At 42.4% G+C, this 18,220-nt stretch overlaps 1 protein-coding gene across 3 annotated transcripts in view; it reads right to left on the bottom strand.

Moving 5' to 3' along the window:
* FAXC (failed axon connections homolog, metaxin like GST domain containing) overlaps positions 1–18,220 on the bottom strand; it is a 78,907-nt gene that overhangs the window by 15,116 nt on the left and 45,571 nt on the right. For all 3 annotated transcript variants that reach the window (XM_081045367.1, XM_081045366.1, XM_081045365.1), the window contains one exon: positions 1,899–2,015. In XM_081045367.1, coding sequence (XP_080901493.1) covers positions 1,899–2,015 — 117 coding nt within the window. The remainder of the gene's footprint in view (positions 1–1,898; positions 2,016–18,220) is intronic.

Genomic DNA, 18,220 nt, shown 5'->3' with positions numbered 1-18,220 from the left:
ATTAAGTGTATGTGTACAAGTGAGTATATATGGGGTGTGTGCATATAGAGGTATGTATGTAGATGTGGGGGGAGTGCTCGTTGGTGTGTAAGGGTGGTGTGGCAGGGAAATAGAGGAAGGAAGTAGGAAGTACAGAGAGAGAGTAAATATAAAACACACTCCTAAATGAACTAAAAAAAATCAATGTGTTTTAGACCACCACGGAAAAGCTGATTAAAATAAAGGGAAACTAATATTTTACATGCTATAAACATCCCCAATATGATAACATTTAATTTAGGTAAGTTCCAACACATCACAAGACAAGGAACACCTTCATGCCGATCATTTAGGAAATTAAGTATCAATCCATACTTTCCCTAACCCCACTCAGCTCAAGTCCCAGAAGACTTTCACTCAATGCCTGATCCATTCCAACCAAGTCTGGTAATGTATCTGGAGCCCCAGTGACACCTATGGAAGGACCTGGAGAGTGACTCCTGCTACCCCTGGCCTAGTCTGAACTTCTGGGCATGCGCACACACACACACACACACACACACACACAGAGCTACAGACTTCACCAACCAACCTACCCACCCACCCGTGATCACCACATATGACTATTCACCTGCCTCAGTTTCACATATGATTCTGCTTGGTTCCTTTCATCCTCCCTTCCATTCAATATTAAGAGTATTCTATACACTATTCACTGGTGATCTCATTTACAGCCCCAGCCAGCCCCGTTGGGACATAAACACCTTGATTAACTCTTACTGAACTTTAGGTCCCCTTCCCTTTACCTAAATATTGAACCTTGATCCCCTTTAGGTCCCCTTCCCTGAACCTAAATATTGAACCCTGATCCCCTCATCCCCATCCCCGAGGCACTTGATTAGTTACTACTTCAAATTAGAGATGACTCCAAACAGTTCCCACCCACCAATGCAGGGGAAGCCTCTCCAGAGGCTTCAGCTGCCTGTATATCCCACTACTCCACTCCACCACATTCACACACCCTTTCCCCAAGATCTGGTCCCTTCACTTCAACCCACATTCAGCAGCCTTTCCCTGCCCCCTTGCCAACATGAATTTTACTCCTGACTACCACTCCCACCCCCATCCTACACGTATATTCACCCTCTAGCTCTGCTCCCATTCATCCCTACTTCTACCTCTCCAGCCTAGAATTATAATTCTGACAGGCCTTACAGCTAACACCATACAACAAATATACACGACTATGTTTTTTTGGTCAAAATGTACCTATGATAATATTAATAATATTTCACATAGAACCAGACCTACAAAGCATTTATTAACACTTTCCTCATTTTCCCACAAACTTGAAATTCCCACCTCTACTACTCTGAAAGTACGACCACAGACCCTCCACTGACATAGGAGAAAGGAGTGCTTTGAACTCCTTTCATACGTACTTATACCCAGATGGGAAATATCCAAGACCAGTTAAGACAAAAGAGCAACTGAGATGAGTGTGTGTCCACCAGCCCCTCTCCACTGCGACTGCTGCAACATGGGATATACCAGAGCGTGGTGAGCCATCACTGTCCAAAGGAAATGTACAAAGACCAACAAAACAACGGCACTAGGTAGAATCCAAGCCCTGTTTCAGCAACAAGTGTTAAGTTTACTATATAAGGAGCTGGAAGTAAAGCCCTGGTGTAGAACATGGCAAGATTTGTGTCAGCTTTGCTGAGAACACAGTCTGAGCAAGATGGAAGGTGAGAAGCCCGGTCTCCCCTCCTCCTGTACATACCCTGAGCACAGAAAACTGATCCTGGACACAGACACCATCAAGCTCACAAGCATCAGGCTAGAAGTCTCCATTGTATTATCCCCACCCTTTGCCCTCCCAGCAACTCTCAAAACCTGAAGAGGTTCATGGGGCTTGCCTTTGATCAGCCGCTCAGGTCTCGTCCCAGGTAAGGTCCACATTGCCTGTGCCAAGTGTCCAAAGACAGTAGCGTCGAGAGTGGAAAGCTTGGGCCCCATGATATACTTCTTATCACCTGCAATAAACAGAGCAGAGAGGTCACTGGGCTGGCCTGCACCACCCCACATGCTCACAATTCAGCACACTCATTTATACGCTCATTTAACTGTGCATCAAAAGCTTTGCAGAGTAAAAATGCATGCACCCCCTTTTCCTTAAAAAAAATTAGAAACAAAAGTAAAACATTAATTCTGTGATATACCAACCCATACAATAGCAAAACCAAGTAACTGAGAACATATCAAGACAAGCAGATGAGGGAGCGGGGTTCATGGAAAAAAGGGACAACCGATCACCCACAGACCTCTGGAGGCATCTCCTTATCACCAGCTCTAGTGATTAAAGCCTGAGAAGCTTGAGAACCCCTGGAAGTTTGCTTAAAATACCTCAAAAGTAACCCAAACCACGCATAGCCAACCTCGGCACTTACTTTATTAAATTAATACATTTCCTCAGGAAAAACGAGAAGCCTAAGCTACTTCAGAAGTTTGGAGGCGAAGTTTTCCATGATGCCCACATGGTCTTAGCAAGGTTTACACTACTGAGCACCAGCTTCCACAGAAAACACTCCAGAAAAAGAAGCTATAAAATCACAGGCCCAGCCCTGAGATCAAGCTTCCAGACAAGGATATTTCACACCGCTGCTCCCCTCTCTTTTTCCACTACTACTGGCCTAGTCCAGGCCTTGTCACCAGGACTATCACATCTGACCTATTAAAATTGCCCCAAGTGTGTCTCCTGGGCCACTGTCAGGTGCTGTCGCATACAGAGGCAGCACACGTAAAACTGGTCCACCTAGTTCACATCCTGGCATTCACTGTGGGAGCCTGGTCATTACTTAACCTCTCAAAGCCTCAGTTTTTCCATCTGAAAAATGGGGGTGACACTAATGGTGCCCATTTCTTAGGGTTATTGTAGAATTAAATGGCATAATGCATGTAAAGCACGTAGTACCATGTCTGGGTGACTCAATAAACATTAGCTCTCATGATGACAGTCCCTCTGGTTCTCCAGTGCATTCCACACCCCTGAACTTAAATCTCTAAGACACTCTTTCTTTATGTCACTCCCTTTCACAAATACCTTCAGCAGTTTACGAAATGGGTAATGAAAAAAAGCCCAAACTCAACCTGGAATTCTGGGCTCATTATATACTCTGCCTCCAAGCCATGCTCCAGCTGAAGCTCTCATTCCTCCCTCACCCGAGCAAACCTGGGGAACACCCGCTTTTCCTCAGCACACTTTATGCTTCCCACATCTACACCTTTGCTCATGCTGTGCTCACCCCTTTCCCTGCCCACTAAAACCTACACATGCTCCCCACTTCTCTCCATCATAAATTCTATTCATCCTCCAAGATCCAGCTCAAGCCTCCTTTCAAAGCTTTCTTTGTCCACTCTATCTGGTGGCCAACAGTAGCTTTTAGCCCAGGCAGCCCTGTGTTCAAATCTCACTTTTACACCGATGACCTTATAGGATGTTAAGGCCTTTCATGCGGATTAACCTCAATTTCTTGAACCATAAAATGGGAAGAATCACTTGTTGTTATTGGGTTGTTTTTCATTTGTTCATTTTATCTTTCCAACTAAATGGCAAGCTCTTTGAAAGTATGGGTAATTCTTATTTTTATTTAACAAATTCTAACACAGTGTTTACTAGATGCCAGGCATGGTTCTACATGCTGTACTCTACAGACATTCTCCCATTTTGCTGTTCTTGAGTGGCAAGCTGAGAAAATTAAATATCTCCTGACAATGCAGAGACAAGAGGTGGGGGAAATGGCTGTAGGTGAGAATGTGAGTTAACAGACCAATGCAAACGAAGCTGGAGATTGATGGCCCTACAGTCATGATCATATTGCAATATACACACGTACCAAATCAACAAGTTGTACATCCCAAACTGACACAATGTTTTATGTCAATTATATCTCAACTTTTAAAATATGAAACAATAAAAAGCTCACCAAACGGGGCTGGAGGTGATTTTTTTAAAAATAATTTCTACTGTGTAATTCCGCAGAGACCAAGGAATACATTACACTCGTCCAATATGCTGGACTTAACCAAACTGTCTTTTCTGGTGAGGACAAGCAAGCCGTCCATGCTCAATCCCTTAGGTGTTTCCCATTATCAGCCAACTTCTCCATCATTTGAGTTTTAACCTGGGATCTAAGTCCACTGCCCAGATGCGGGAAATACAAGGGAAAAATACTACCTGGGCAAAACTAACAAAAACGTGGTATGTCATTTGTTGCCAAGAGTGTCAGTTACTGCTTAATGGTGCATCGTGCCAGCTCCCTGCCTCTGTCACACTCCTCCTGGCATGAGTGATGCCAGCAGGCAGAGGGCCCTGGCCCAGAGCTCCGGTGCCATCCTGAAAGGGCAGGAGGGGGCGCCAGCCAGGGACTGTGTTACAGCTCGGCCCATTCAAGCCTGAATGTGGGGAAGCCCACCAAGTGGAAGCCACGAGAGGGCTTTAGGGGCTACTGTGAGAAGGGCTACATACAGTTTCACAGAGAAAATAAGACCGAGGAAAGCTTCCTCCTGATCAAAAGGGAAAAAAGGAAAACTTTGACCATATCAAATTGCTAAAAGGAAAGAGTCTATGGGAAATGCCAAAGTAAAGTCTGTAAATTGTGAAGTCTGCTACAGAACCCAAAGACTTTGGGAAAAAAACAAAAACAAAAACCTTGGGAAACCTAAAAATAATAATATACATAATCATTTGAAACCACACATCAACTACTCCCTAGAGTATTCAGCCCAAATTTGCTATTGGCCTCAGAACAGTAAAACTGGAAGGACACTTAGTAACAGAACCCAACTAGGAACGCTGGCACCAGGTCTCCCGACTTCCTGCCCAATGCTCTGTGCTCTGCCCACTGTATCACGTGAATCATCACCTCTGAGATAAAAACCCTGTGGAACAGCAAGAGGTTGGGCTGTGAATGTTTACAAAAAGATGCTTTAGCCAGGAAGGAATATGTAATTTGCGGGGGGGGGGGGGGGGGGGCTGGGAGCAGAAGAACAGAAGTCTTAGGGTTTCTTAAAGGTGCTTGCAAACAAAATTGACGGAATTTAGCATTTGTGGAAATGAGGAATGGTAGATACAAAATTGTATGTGTATACACACACATAACAGTTAAACATTTAAAGAATATAAAAATATCCTGTTATTAAAAAATCCTCAGAATACCCAGTGGCAGGAAGCTTTTATAGAAATATTTTATTTTGACATAATTTTAGACTCACAGAAAAGTCACAAAAATAGCAGAGTTGTGGTATATCCTTCAATTAGCTTCTGCTAATACTAACATCTTACATAACTGATACCGAGCTAAGGTCAGGCAGCAGCCACTGGAAAAAGGTTAAAAATCGAGAGACATGGTTGGTGGAAAGAAAAGCCAGTTTGTTTAGAATGCAGGCATTCCGGGAGGATGGCAAACTTCTCTGTCCAAAGGCCAGCTCTCTGTTCCTAGAACGAGCAGAAGGTTTTATAGGGACATAAGATGTAGGACAAAGGAAAGGGGGACTCGGTCAGGCAGTCGGAGGGCTGACATCATTCCTGGGGTCTGGTCTGTTTTAAAATGTTATCTGAGGACTCTGGTCTCAGACTAGCCACCGCGGCCTGAGGCTTTATGTGTATTTCTGTGTCTGAGTGCTTGAGGATTAAGAAATTGCCCTTTCCAGGTTAGGATTTTGTTAATTAAATGGATTAATGAGGCATGGGTAGTCTTTAGAAAGGGAGCAAAACAGAGGTCTTTAGTTAATCAGTGAGGGAGAAACAAAGAGAAAAGAGCTCAGTATCAGAGAAAAGAGCTATCAGAGAAAGAATACCTGGGTGGATCAAACTGCCAACTGGCTAGATATCAAGCCATTGTGGTTAGTCAAAATGCAAACAACCTAAGTCTAATTAGGTTATTGATTTACCGAATTTCACCCTTACATAACCACAGTACATTTCTCGAAATTAAGAAATTAATGTTAATAGAATACCATTAACTGCACTATAGACTTCATTCAAATTTTATTAGTTTTTCAACTAATGTCTATTTCTGTTCCTGGATCCAATCTAGGATCTCACAATGCATTAGTTGTCGCGTCTCCTTAGTCTTCTCAACCTCTGAAAACTGCTCAGTCTTTCCTTGTCTTTCAATACCCTTGACACTTTTAAAGAATACAGATCAGTTATTTTGTAAAATGTTCATCATTCTGGGTTTGTCTAAGGTTTTTATGATTAGATTAGGTCATGCATTTTTGGCGAGAACACTACAGAACTAACACGTACCCTTTTGTGATGGTTACTTTCATGTGTCAACTTGACTAGGCCATGGAGTGCTAAGTTATTTGGTCAAACATTATTCTGAGTGTTTTTGTAGGGTGTTCGTGAATGAGATTAACATTTAAGTGGTGGACTGATTAATGCAGTGTGGGGTGGTGGGGGGGTGGGGAGCGGGGGCTCATCCAATTAGTTGAAGGCCTTAATCGAACAAAAAGGCTGACTTTCCTGAGTAAGAGAGAATCCCTCCTGCCTGACTGCTTTCAAATGAGGCCATGGGCTTTTTCCTGCCTTCAGACTCCAACTGAAACATTGGCTCTTCCTGGGTCTTGATCCTGCTGGCCTTCGGACTCGAATGACACCTTCAGCTCTCCTGGGTCTCCCGCTGGCTAACTCACCCTGCAGATCTTCGGACTTGTCGGCCTCCATAATTGCATAAGCCAATTCCTTATATTAAATCTTTATGCTAAAAAAATATTTTTTTCATGTATCCTATTGGTTTGTTTCTCTGGGGATCCCTGACTAATATACCTTTTCAGGGCATCGTAGCAGAGGCTCTATCATGTCCATGTCTTATCACTGGAGACGTTCACCTTGACCATGTGTTAAAAGGGAGTATCTGTGAGGTGTCTTCACTGCAATGGTACTAGTTTTCCTTTTGCAATTAACAATCTTGGGAGAGATATTTTGAGACTATATAAATACCCCGTTTCTCCATAAACTTTGGCCCTTTGATTGTAGCATCCATTGGTGGATGTTATCTGAAACAATAACTGCTGTGGTGTTTGCCTAATCAGGACTTTCTATTTCTCTTGTTCCTTCTACACGTACTGATTAGAATTCTACTGTTCCCTTCATCCTTCATTTACTAATGTATTCAATTATTTATTTATGTAAGCATGCACTCATGCATAATTATTTTATTCTATGGCTTATAATCCAGTACTCTCATTATTTATTTTGTGCTCAAACTGTTCCAGCTTTGGCCTTTTGGACCTTGGCAGGAAGTGGTAAGAGGGAACTTGAATTTAGATTTGATTCTGCTTAGAGATAAGGCCAAGCTGAAATCTCAAGTCTGCAGCACTCCCAGGTTTCACTAAGTGATCCCAGATCTCACAACCAGAGGGTTTTAACAAAAATGAAACCGTTAGGGCACTTCTTAAGGGCAGTGAAAGAGCAGGCTTAGGTGATGAGGTAACCCAAGCTTCATTTTCACTACCTGAACTACCCCATTGGCTTTGATAGGGATGGACAGAGATGCTGAGATAGCTGAGCACCTACAACTCCCTGGCAGCCTCCAGTTTGGAAGTGTGGACCAGAACCATTGGTGAAGCCAAAAGAAGGTTGAACATACTGGAAACCGTAGGAGGTGAGGAACCCAGGGTACGTCAGGCTCCCTGAGGGGTGCTGCACCAGAGCCCAGCTGCCAAGCATCCAGGACATCTCTGAGTAAGCAGAGCCCTCCTGACTGTGAGGGTGGGCCCACACTGTGACAGGGTATGGAGCATACCCAGCAAATGAAGGCAGGATGACTTCAGGTACCCAGAGTGATTTCACAGATCTCCATGGCCGGATCTCCAAGTAGCCACCAGGGATCAGAGATCAGTGAGGAAATGCAAGGACAATAACCAAGCAGCTAGATGGAAGGGGCCATGCGGACCTGGAGGAGAGCCCAGGGCAGAAGGTGGCACCACTGAAGGCTGGGAAACAATAGCTGGTCCTGGGTGTTTCTAGAAGCTGATCCTACCTCTCCTCGGTGGTTTGGGCAGCTCCTCTTCATAAGAAAGGTCAATGTTGTAGATGCAGGAACAATTGGGGCACCCACGGATGACCAAAAATTGAGTGGGGGGAGCACTAAGTCATGAATAACAAGAATATTCTGGGGTCCTGAAGGATATTTACTCTTTGTACCCCAGACTTGAGCTCACTGTGATTGGACTTTATCATAGCATTCATTGGTCAAAACCTGAAGTGACCCCATGAACCCGAAGCTGCTTATCCTGACCTCCAAGCCTGGTTTCTGGCCCTGCCCACATTGTCTTCCACTTCTCCTGCCATGAGCCACAACACAGGGTGACCAGGAGACCCCAGGATGCAACCCAGGTGAGAGCATGTGGAAGAAGACTGAGCAAGTCGGCTAGGTCCCTCGCCCTTATCACCGGCTCCTCACCCCCATTGGGACCGACAGGTGATGGCTGGGAAATAAAAGGGAAGGGTGAACATGAAGGGCAAGCCACACAGCTGTTCAGGGAGAACTAAGGCAACATGGAGTCTGAGGAGAATGACCAGAATCCAAGCCTGAAGATTCAAGCCAAAATAAGAGAACAAGCAAACTACAGAGTTGAAGCAAGCTGAGTTTGGTGAGCAGGAGAGCCAAGGGGAAGAGGAGGAGACAGGGAGAGAGCAATATGGGTCTTAAAAGTCGCACTAGGGGGTAGGACCACGTAATAGCACAACTGAAGAAACACTCCTGGTCCTAGACTGCCTGCTGCCTGGCTCTCAGCCTCCTCCTTGGGGAGGATATGCGTGAGCTAACAGCAGATAACTCTCTCCAGGCTCAGGAAGGACAAGCCAAATGTCCTACTTAGTCAAACATGGTGGGTGCTCATCCCACTACTATGCCTCATCCCAACTGCCCTATCCCAAATAATTTCCATTTATCTAACCTAACCCTCCACTTAAGACTCAGATTAAGTTCTCCTTCCTCCACTCCGAGAAGGCTGCCCACACTGTCCCATCCACTAGGACCTCTCATTGCTCACTGCTCTACTATGTATAACCGCTTAGAGCATGGCTACTCAAGGAATGGTCTGGGATCAGCAGCATCAGCAGCACAAATTCTCAGGTCCCGTCTACTGAATCAGAATGTCTAAGAGTGGGACTAGAGAATATGTTTTTAACAAGCTTTCAGGTCAGTGTTTCTCAAACTTTACAGGCATAGGCATAAAAATCACCTGGAGACCCTGTAGTTCTTGGACCACTCGTTGAGTAGCACTATTCCAGGTGATTCTTATGCACATTAAAGTTTAAGAAGTATTTACCATGTCTCCCCAAAAATAAGACCTAGCCAATCAGCTCTAATGCGTCTTTTGGAGCAAAAATTAATATAAGTCCCGGTATTGTATTGTACTGTACTGTACTGTACTTACTGTATTGTATTGTATTACTGGGTCTTATATTATAGTAAAATAAGACCGGGTCTTATATTACTTTTTGCTCCAAAAGATGCATTAGAGCTGATTGTGTGGCTAGGTCTTATTTTGGGGGAAACACGGTATGTAGACTAGAATATATAAGCAGTCTTACAATTGAGCATTCATCATAATCACCTAGAGAGCTTTTTAAAAACACTGATTGATGCCTCCTATGGAGTTTTTGAATCAGTAGTTACGGAGTGGGACCCAGGAATTTGCATTTCTAACAAGATCTCAGGTAATGCTGCTGCTGCTGTCCAGGGACCAAATTTGAGAACCACTAACCTAGGTCACCCATCACGTAATGAACATGTGCCATCTCATGATCTTATTTATGTGTATGTCCTATCTCCTCACTTAGTTTCTGAGCTCCTTGAGGGTAAGTAACCTTCTGTTTTACTTTTCTGTCTATCTGGCACCTATCACAGTAGAAACCATCAATGAAGGTGATGATAGCCTTAATTATGTTTGATCTCTGTCCTTCCTTAGAATGGACAGCTACTGTAAGGATTAAAAGATACAATAATGTGAAACTATTTTGCCAACTAGAAGGTGCTATTCTAACATAAGGAATTATTTTATACTCATCACCAATAATCAGAACAAGTACTGCCTATGGACAGAATCAGTCCAACATCTCTCTCAGTATAGAAATCCCTTTTCCCACTTCCCTCCCACAAATTCCTCAACCCCAACCCTGCTAAGGACTTCTCCATCACTTCTTGGGCAGGGCAAACTAGTCTATAGTTAGATAAGTCCTTATGTTGAGACAAAATATTTCTCCTTAGAACCTCCATCATTGATCCCAGCTCTTTCCTCTGGAATCATACAAAGAATTACGGCTATATTTATTCTACCCATTCCTAGGAAAGTAAGTCTCCATTAACATCCTCCTAGGTAAAAGGTGATTACTTGTCTTCACATATATCATTGCAGAATAGTGAGTAGAAAGTTTATTTCACAACATCGGAAACTGCTACAGAAATGAATTTCTGAATAGCACCTGCTTCCTCTTTCAATAATTCTGTTCCCAGTTTCCACTATCAGCCCCACTTCTGCCATTTAGCTAAATTTCCAAGTCCTCTAAGTGCCAAAAGATAAAAAAAAAAAAAAAAATTAGTTTTGCTAGAAAATATAAGTTCAAGAAAGAAATTAAAGAGAATAGTTGAAATATGTTCAAGCACTCACTTTCCTAGTCTAAGAAATAGAGTAATGGCATATTTCACCTACATAGAGTTCCCTATATTTGAGCACTGAAATGAATTATAAGCACATAATTACAGTGAAGTCAATGTAGACACCATTCATATCTCTAATTGTCCCTCTCTCACCTTTAATTAACCAGGAATTTAAGGAAAATTAAGAAAAAGATTTTGAGTACTTTCCCCATGGACAGCACAGGTCATAGTAATCTTACCAGCCAGCCTTCAAAAAACACACTTGTTAAGCTCTTTTTCTACATGTGAATCTCCCAAAGGGAAAAACAAAATCTACTTTCTGTTCTCACACTCCTGATCAGACTAATTGTCAGAAATATGACAGGCCACTTCCTTTAAAGAGCTCTTATTCATATTAACAGCATACTCTAAAATTACTATGTATGGGATTCTTTCAGCTATGGCGGGGAAGGGATGGCTATCTTATATGTAAGGTTATTAATGGTCCTTATGGGTAAATGTCAGAATTAAAATCATCAACTTTGACAACTTTCTGATACCTACTAGTTGCATCAATTGGCTCACACTCTGGGAAAAGAAAAAAGTAGGGGAGGGGAACACACCAGAAGAAGCCCCTAAATATAATCTCTCCTCAGATTTCATTATGTTAAGCAACTAGACATTCCTGCAATTATCCATAAGTTTCTCTGAAAGAACACACAAGAGAATTTTTTTCAGCTTGTATGAACTATCTTGACCCATTTCCCACTGACCACCAAGACCAATCATCTCACCTCCTCTTCCCAATCTTCTCTCTGCTCACATCCTGGCTCTTAAAATTCCCTACAATAAGATGAGACGAAGAAATATGTACATTCTCCACTACAGGGAGGGGGCTGCACTTGCTCTTCTGTACATGAGTCCTCCTGAGCCTTCGGAACTCCACATACTCAAAGCCTCCATGGCACATAATTTTAGAAACCTGGAAGGATTTGTATCAGTTGCGGAAAAACTTTACACAAGGGAAATCTAGATTAGGAAAGTATTCCTCAGGAGGAGGCAAATGCCTGCTCAGACTCACTTATTATTATAATTTAATATCATTAAACAGCAGCTCCTGACAGTCATAAAGAACTACAACTAACATCTCAAACGATAACACAGTGTTACTGACTCACTGATGATCAGTGTATCTCTCTTCTTGAAATTGCTGCAATAGTTACTTCTGAGTCTAACTACATATTTGACTGAAATGGCGAGATTTGAGGGGTATAAAAGTTATATGGGGTTCCCCAGTTTCACTTTCCCAAATACACTTTCTGAGGGTAAAAAATATAGAGCACTCAACTCAAATTACATACCAGGCGTTTTCCCCTTAATTTCATTTCCATCTTGGCTGCCTTGTATGTGGGCAATCAGAGGAACCAGCTGTTTTGTCTCTTTATTCAATAAAGAGCATCTGGTAGCCCCCGAAGTCTGGTTTAGTTCATGAAACAACACATCACATAGAACTCAATGTTATGTTGAAATTTAAGTTCAAATACTTTTATAAGGAACTTATCCTTCTTTTAAGAAAGCTGAATGTAATAGATTCTAATGGGAGGTTTAGCGTTTGGCCATCAGGCCATCAAGCAGAATCCACATTCCCAAAGGACGTTTATTTTATGGATCCCAGAATTCTCAACTACTTTCAAATATCTGAGCAATCACCAAAAACTGGTAAAGATTTTTAACCACAAGAACTCTTTAGGACATGCCCAGAGTAATGGACCTTCCTTACTCAACAGGCACAGTTCCCTCGGGATGAACTCAAATGGCTATCGATCTCATCTTTTAAAATGAGTATGCTGGGGATCACATCAAAATTTTGTGTGATACTTCTTTCAAAGTGAAGGACTTAATCTTTTTATCTCCTGCTCTGTGGGAGGCCTTATTACTTCCCTACTGAACGCTCCTGTCCATGTATCTTGACCAATAAATGGTTAAGAATGTCCCATATAACTCTCCCCATCGGTGCAGACTATTTCCTCAAAGATCAGTGAATCCAGAGGCAGAAACCTCTTGTGTGCCAAGCTCTTTAATCTTGGAATAGATCCAGGTTTCTTCACAGCCAAGATGAGACTATTCCTGTTAGAATCAGAATAGGTAATAATAATACTTGTCTCTTGAGAGACTTAAAGATAAGATTCTACTTCTAAATGATGTAAAAACCTTTATCTAAGTAACTTGTGGCAACTGAGATCTGGTGCCTGGCACTCACCATAGTAGGCTAAGCACTCTTTCCTCTGCTGACAACCTGGCGTTACTCCACAATTCAACAGCAACTGAAAGAGACATCTACTGGGATTAATGGGATTGAAGCTTTATGTAGATGTATTAATTACTCCAGTTGCATAACAAATTACCCCAAAACTTAGCAGTTTAAAACAATAGACATTTATTACCTCATAGTTTCTGTAGGTCAAGAATCCATGCCTCTGGCTCAGGGTCTCTACCAGGCTGCCAGCAACATGCCACCCAGAGTTGTAGTTACCTCAAGGCTTGACTCTGAGAGGATCTGTTTCCAAACTCATTCACATGGCTAACAGGCTTCATGTCCTCATTGGCTCTTGACCAGAGATACTAGTTCCTTGCCAAGTGGATCTCTCCATAGAGCAGCGCACAACAGTGCTGGCTTCTATCAGAGCATATGAATAAGAGAGCAGGAGAGAGAGTATGCCCAAGATGGAAGCTACTGTCTCTTTGTAACTTAACCTTGAAAGGGACATCCCCTTGCTCTGCCATATTCTATTTGTTAGAAGCAAATTAGTATGTCCTACCTACACTCAACGGGAGGGGATTATACAGGAGGATGAACATTGAGAGGTAGGGATCACTGATGGCTATCTTGGAGACTATAGGAGGAAAACATCAGAGCTACATTCAAAAGTACTTGGGAGATTAAATATCATGGTATCTGTAATTTACTTTATATTTTCACACACACACACACACACACACACACACACACCCAAAAAAACACAGTTGAAACAAATGTGACAAAATGTTAACAACTATTAAATCAAGGTAATGGTTATAAAGATGCTCGTTGGACTACTAGTCTACTTTTCTGTGCGTTTGAAAAATTTCATAATACAAAATCAAAACCACCTGATCTTGTTCACTAACAATGCTGAATCTTAAATTATAACATTTGGCAGACAACCCCCAATGTTTAAATGGGCAATGCTAAATGACCTTCAGCAGGTGAATGAACTCAGCCATTTGGGGACTTACTAGTACCTAGATGCCCTGACAGTCTCATCAGAATGGTTCTCTTGTGATTTTGTCTAAATTGTAAAAAATCAGTGAAGAAAGAAATCACACTTGACGATGAGCTCCACTTGAGCACTCAGCCTGTATCCCCCAGTACCCAGCCAGTGCCAGGCACACAGTCGATGCTCAATAAATATATTTTTCTGTGAATGGCAACAATTTGATAACACCTTGCCTTTAAATCTTTTAGACAAAATGATCCCTCCCAATACTTGATGGCATAGAACTCTAGAATGTAGAACTCTGGGGACTCATCCAAGGACTTCTATAGGTACTTGAGCTGATAGTTCAGAACAACTATTTTGGCCCTGCCCCATACTGCTATAGCTCACTTTCCGTGGAGGCACGATGGCCTTCTAACCAGGCAGCACAACAAGTCAGGTCTGTAAGTTCTCATCAGAGATTATCCATGGCTGGACCATCTGGTGTCTAATTCAAGGAGAATTCTCTTTAACCAACAACATGGAGCACCTATAGCTCTACTAGTCACCAAAGAATTAAGTGTAAAACAGCTGATTCAGGACTAGCCAAAGCTTGCCTCAACCCTTCTCTGAAGAAAATAATTTATATTAGAAAGTGGATCTAAAAGGTGCCTGTGCTATGGTTGTAGGGCAAGTTATCTTGCCTCTAGGATCTCTAAGCTCTACCCCATAACAAATTATACCAAAAAATAAGATATAGTAACTATATTAAAATAGGTCCCAAAACAAATGTCTTTGGAGCTGCAATTCAATGTTAAACCTTGAGCTTTTATTAAGAAATTTTTTCATAAAAATTTATATTCAAAAACACTGTCCACAAGGGAACCCAATCTCCCTTATGTAACATCCACGGAAGAATCTCTTCCTAGAATTCAGGACCAAGAAACAATTTGTCTCAATTGAAGAACCTGTGCGTTTCCTTTTTCTAGAAAATAAACATAAACTTGCCGCATACATTTCCCTTTTCATCTTGGTAACAAAAAAACCCAAGTTAAATTGTGCCCAATTCCAGAAATAAACTCATTCCAAGAAGATGATTTTTTTCTAATTGGTTTCTGAAAGTTTTGTATTAATGTAGAATATATTCTATTGTCCTGCCTTATATGTGGATTTCCTGAAATTCCTTTTCTAAGTTACTATTCATTCAGCAAATAATTATTGAGTGCCTACTATCATATTTACCAGGCCTGTTAGGTGCCAGGGTGAGAGGGAAGCCAGTCCCCAGGTAAGACTGGGGGAAGTGGGAGGTGGGGGAGAACAGGAAGAGCCGAGACAAGTACAATGTAGTGCTTCCAGGATGGAAGTATGCAGAAAATGAAACAGAATAGAAAAACACTCGACATAGGTAGCCCCATGGGGTTGGAGGAGGTTGGGGAGAACATTCAGAAAGTTTTTAAGTAAATGGAAATAAGTCTTGAGAATATGTCAAATCAAGCAAGACAAGGGAAACAACTCATATGAAGTCATGAAGCTGCAAAACAGCACAGTGGGCTTCAGGGATCCAAGGGTAACTAGGTGTGGTAGGAATTAAGGTGCATGTGGGGGAGAAGGAGGAGATGAGGAGCAAGATGTGAGTAGAATTCAGATTGTGAAGAAAAGGAGTTTGGATTTTAGTCTAAAAGAATTGGGAGCCTAAAGTCCTGATTGACATTTAGGTTAACCACTCTACGGGAACTATAAAGCAAAACTGGAAGTTGGGACACCAGCTAAAAAGCTGTGACAAAATCCAAACAAAAGACATTGGGTGCCTCTGCTATGGCTACGGGGCAGAAAGGAGGGAGGAGATTAAGGAATTGGGTGGAGGGCACCCCGATGATGAATTATATCCATTCCTTCGGTAAGCAAGCACTTATTGAGCATCCGGCTCTGAAGACAGACTCTTGGGTCCAAGCTTGACCCCGCCATTCATTAGCTATGTGATCTCTGGTAAATTAACCACTACGTACCTCAGCTGTCTTATTTACAACCAGGCATAGTAATACCAATGATAATAATAATAAAAATAAAAATACATGCCTCATGTGGCTTTGGTGAGAATGAATGAGAATAGTTTATACTCATTTAATTCTCCAAAACCTTATAAGTATTTTATTATTCCATGAGGAAATACATATATGTACATATTATATAAACATATATAGTAGGTATTTTACATTACATGTTATACATATATCATGTATGTGTGATACAGTATTATATTACATTATATATTAGGTTGGTGCAAAAGTAATTGAAGTTTTTCCAATTATTTTTAACCTTTTAAACCACAATTACTTTTGCACTAACCTACTATATAATTAATGTATAATATACATCCTGTATATTATTATGCAAATATGTACTATATTACCATATAAGGGTATTATGTTAGTATTTGCAAAGGCACATTGGAAATGCTCCATAAATGTCCACTCTTATCAATATTATTTTGATTATATGCAAGACACAGCTCTGGGTGCTTGGGATACAGGAACTAACAGAACAAACAAGGTCCTGCTCTCATGGAGTTCACATCACATGGGGAGATGATAAACAAGTCAAGCAAGCAATCAATAAAAAAAGCATTCGCTGGTGATACGTTCTACGCAGAGCATTAAAGTGAGGTGATGAGCTAGAGGGTTCCTGCCAGCTACGTTCGACTGCGTGGAAAGGGGAGGCCTCTCTGTGGCGGTGATATTTACACACAGATAGGAATGTCAAGAAGGATCTAGCAATGCGAAGATCATGAGGATACGAATTTAAGGCAGGGGAAACAGCTACGACAACTGCCCTAAGGTCAGCATAAGCTTGGTGGGTTTGCAAAGCAGAGAAGGTGGCTGGCGTATTATGAACAAGGGCTGAGAGTTAAGAAATGAGATTGGAAAGATGGCAGGACCCAGGCAGGATAGGGCTTTGAAAGCCCGGTGGAAGATAATGGAGGAGGAGCAATCCAGAATGACTTGTGGACATCCACCTTGAATAACTGAGTGAAGGATGATGCCATTCACCTGGAGAGGTTACAGGGAGGTAGCTGGTTTGGTGGGAGGACGAGTTCTGTTTGGGAATGTGCTGAATTTGAGGTGGCTTTGCGACATCTAAGGGAAAATATAGAGAACAGCTGGATTCAGGAGATGAATAGAGGGTAGAGTATGGAATCCTGGGAACCATCAATAGTTAAGAAATCTGAAAAGGAGCAGGTCAGAGATGGTTATTTGTCAAATAAGTGAAAGGCTAAAAAATATTCAGCAATACCTTCTGGCTTCTGCTGGACCACTTACTCTGGGTGGATCTAAGCTCCACCGTTTATTAGCTGAATGTCCCTGGACAAGTTACCTCTTCTGGCCTACATTTCCTCAGGGGGTGCCTAGGAATCTGTAAAGTTGAAGATGGAGGACAGAAAGCCTGAATCCTTTGTACTCAACACACCCAAGAAACCTCATTTCCATTAGCCGCACATCAGGGAACAGAGACTCCTCGAAGTCTCTCCTTTGAGGGGAAGCTTCCTACTTCCAAAAGGTCAAAATAAAAAACTGAAATAAATGGCTTTTACATGAACTTGGTGATAAAGGTGTTATTTACTCTTTCATGAGCAATTCGGGGACAGGGTGGGAATAGGGGCTAGGAGTCAGGATGTCGGGGCTCAAGGAGTAAATGGGGTGCAGGTGAAGAGTGTGACCACCGCTACCTTTCAAATAAGCTTATGTGTGAAGGGACAGCAAGAGATAGGATAGAATTGTAGTGTTATTTTTAAAGATGGGGAAGACTTATTACACAGTAAGTAGAAGGAGCCTGTAAAGAAACAAGGGTTGAAGATAAGAAAAAGAATTTGAACTCTAGGCCCCGAAGACAGGAGTGAGTGGAGGAGGGGTTGGGATTCAACAGTGAAGCTGGGGGCTGACCAGGGCTGGCCGGACCAGGGTAGGCCGGAGCCCTGCTGGAGGAGGAAGGTGAAGGACTGATTCAAGGGACAGAGGGTACTGGGGAAGAGAGTAGCTTCCATGATGTATCTCAGGCTTGGCTGAGTGTGAGGAAAGGCAGTATAGGAAGGGGCTAATAAAATGACAGAGTGGGGGCAAGGCACGCAAGAAAGAAGCTCGAGGTGTGGAAGCAGTGAGTGGTCAAGCATGGGAGTGAGCTAACAGGCAGCATGCTGGCTGGCTGAGGTCCTGGTCAGAAGTCGGACAGTCCCAGGTGCTTTCTGAGTTCAGAGCTGTCCTGTGGCAGAAGATAGCACAACGGAAGGAGCAGAGGTCACTGTAGGGTTGGGGTTCAGAGCTGTGAGGTATTGGCCAAAAGGTCCATACAAGCACTGTG

This window comes from Rhinolophus hipposideros, assembly GCF_964194185.1.
Source record: "Rhinolophus hipposideros genome assembly, chromosome: 3".
NCBI classification, from domain to species: Eukaryota; Metazoa; Chordata; class Mammalia; order Chiroptera; family Rhinolophidae; genus Rhinolophus; species Rhinolophus hipposideros.
Note: the sequence above shows the minus strand (reverse complement) of the source record. Positions and strands in the feature narration are given on the sequence as shown.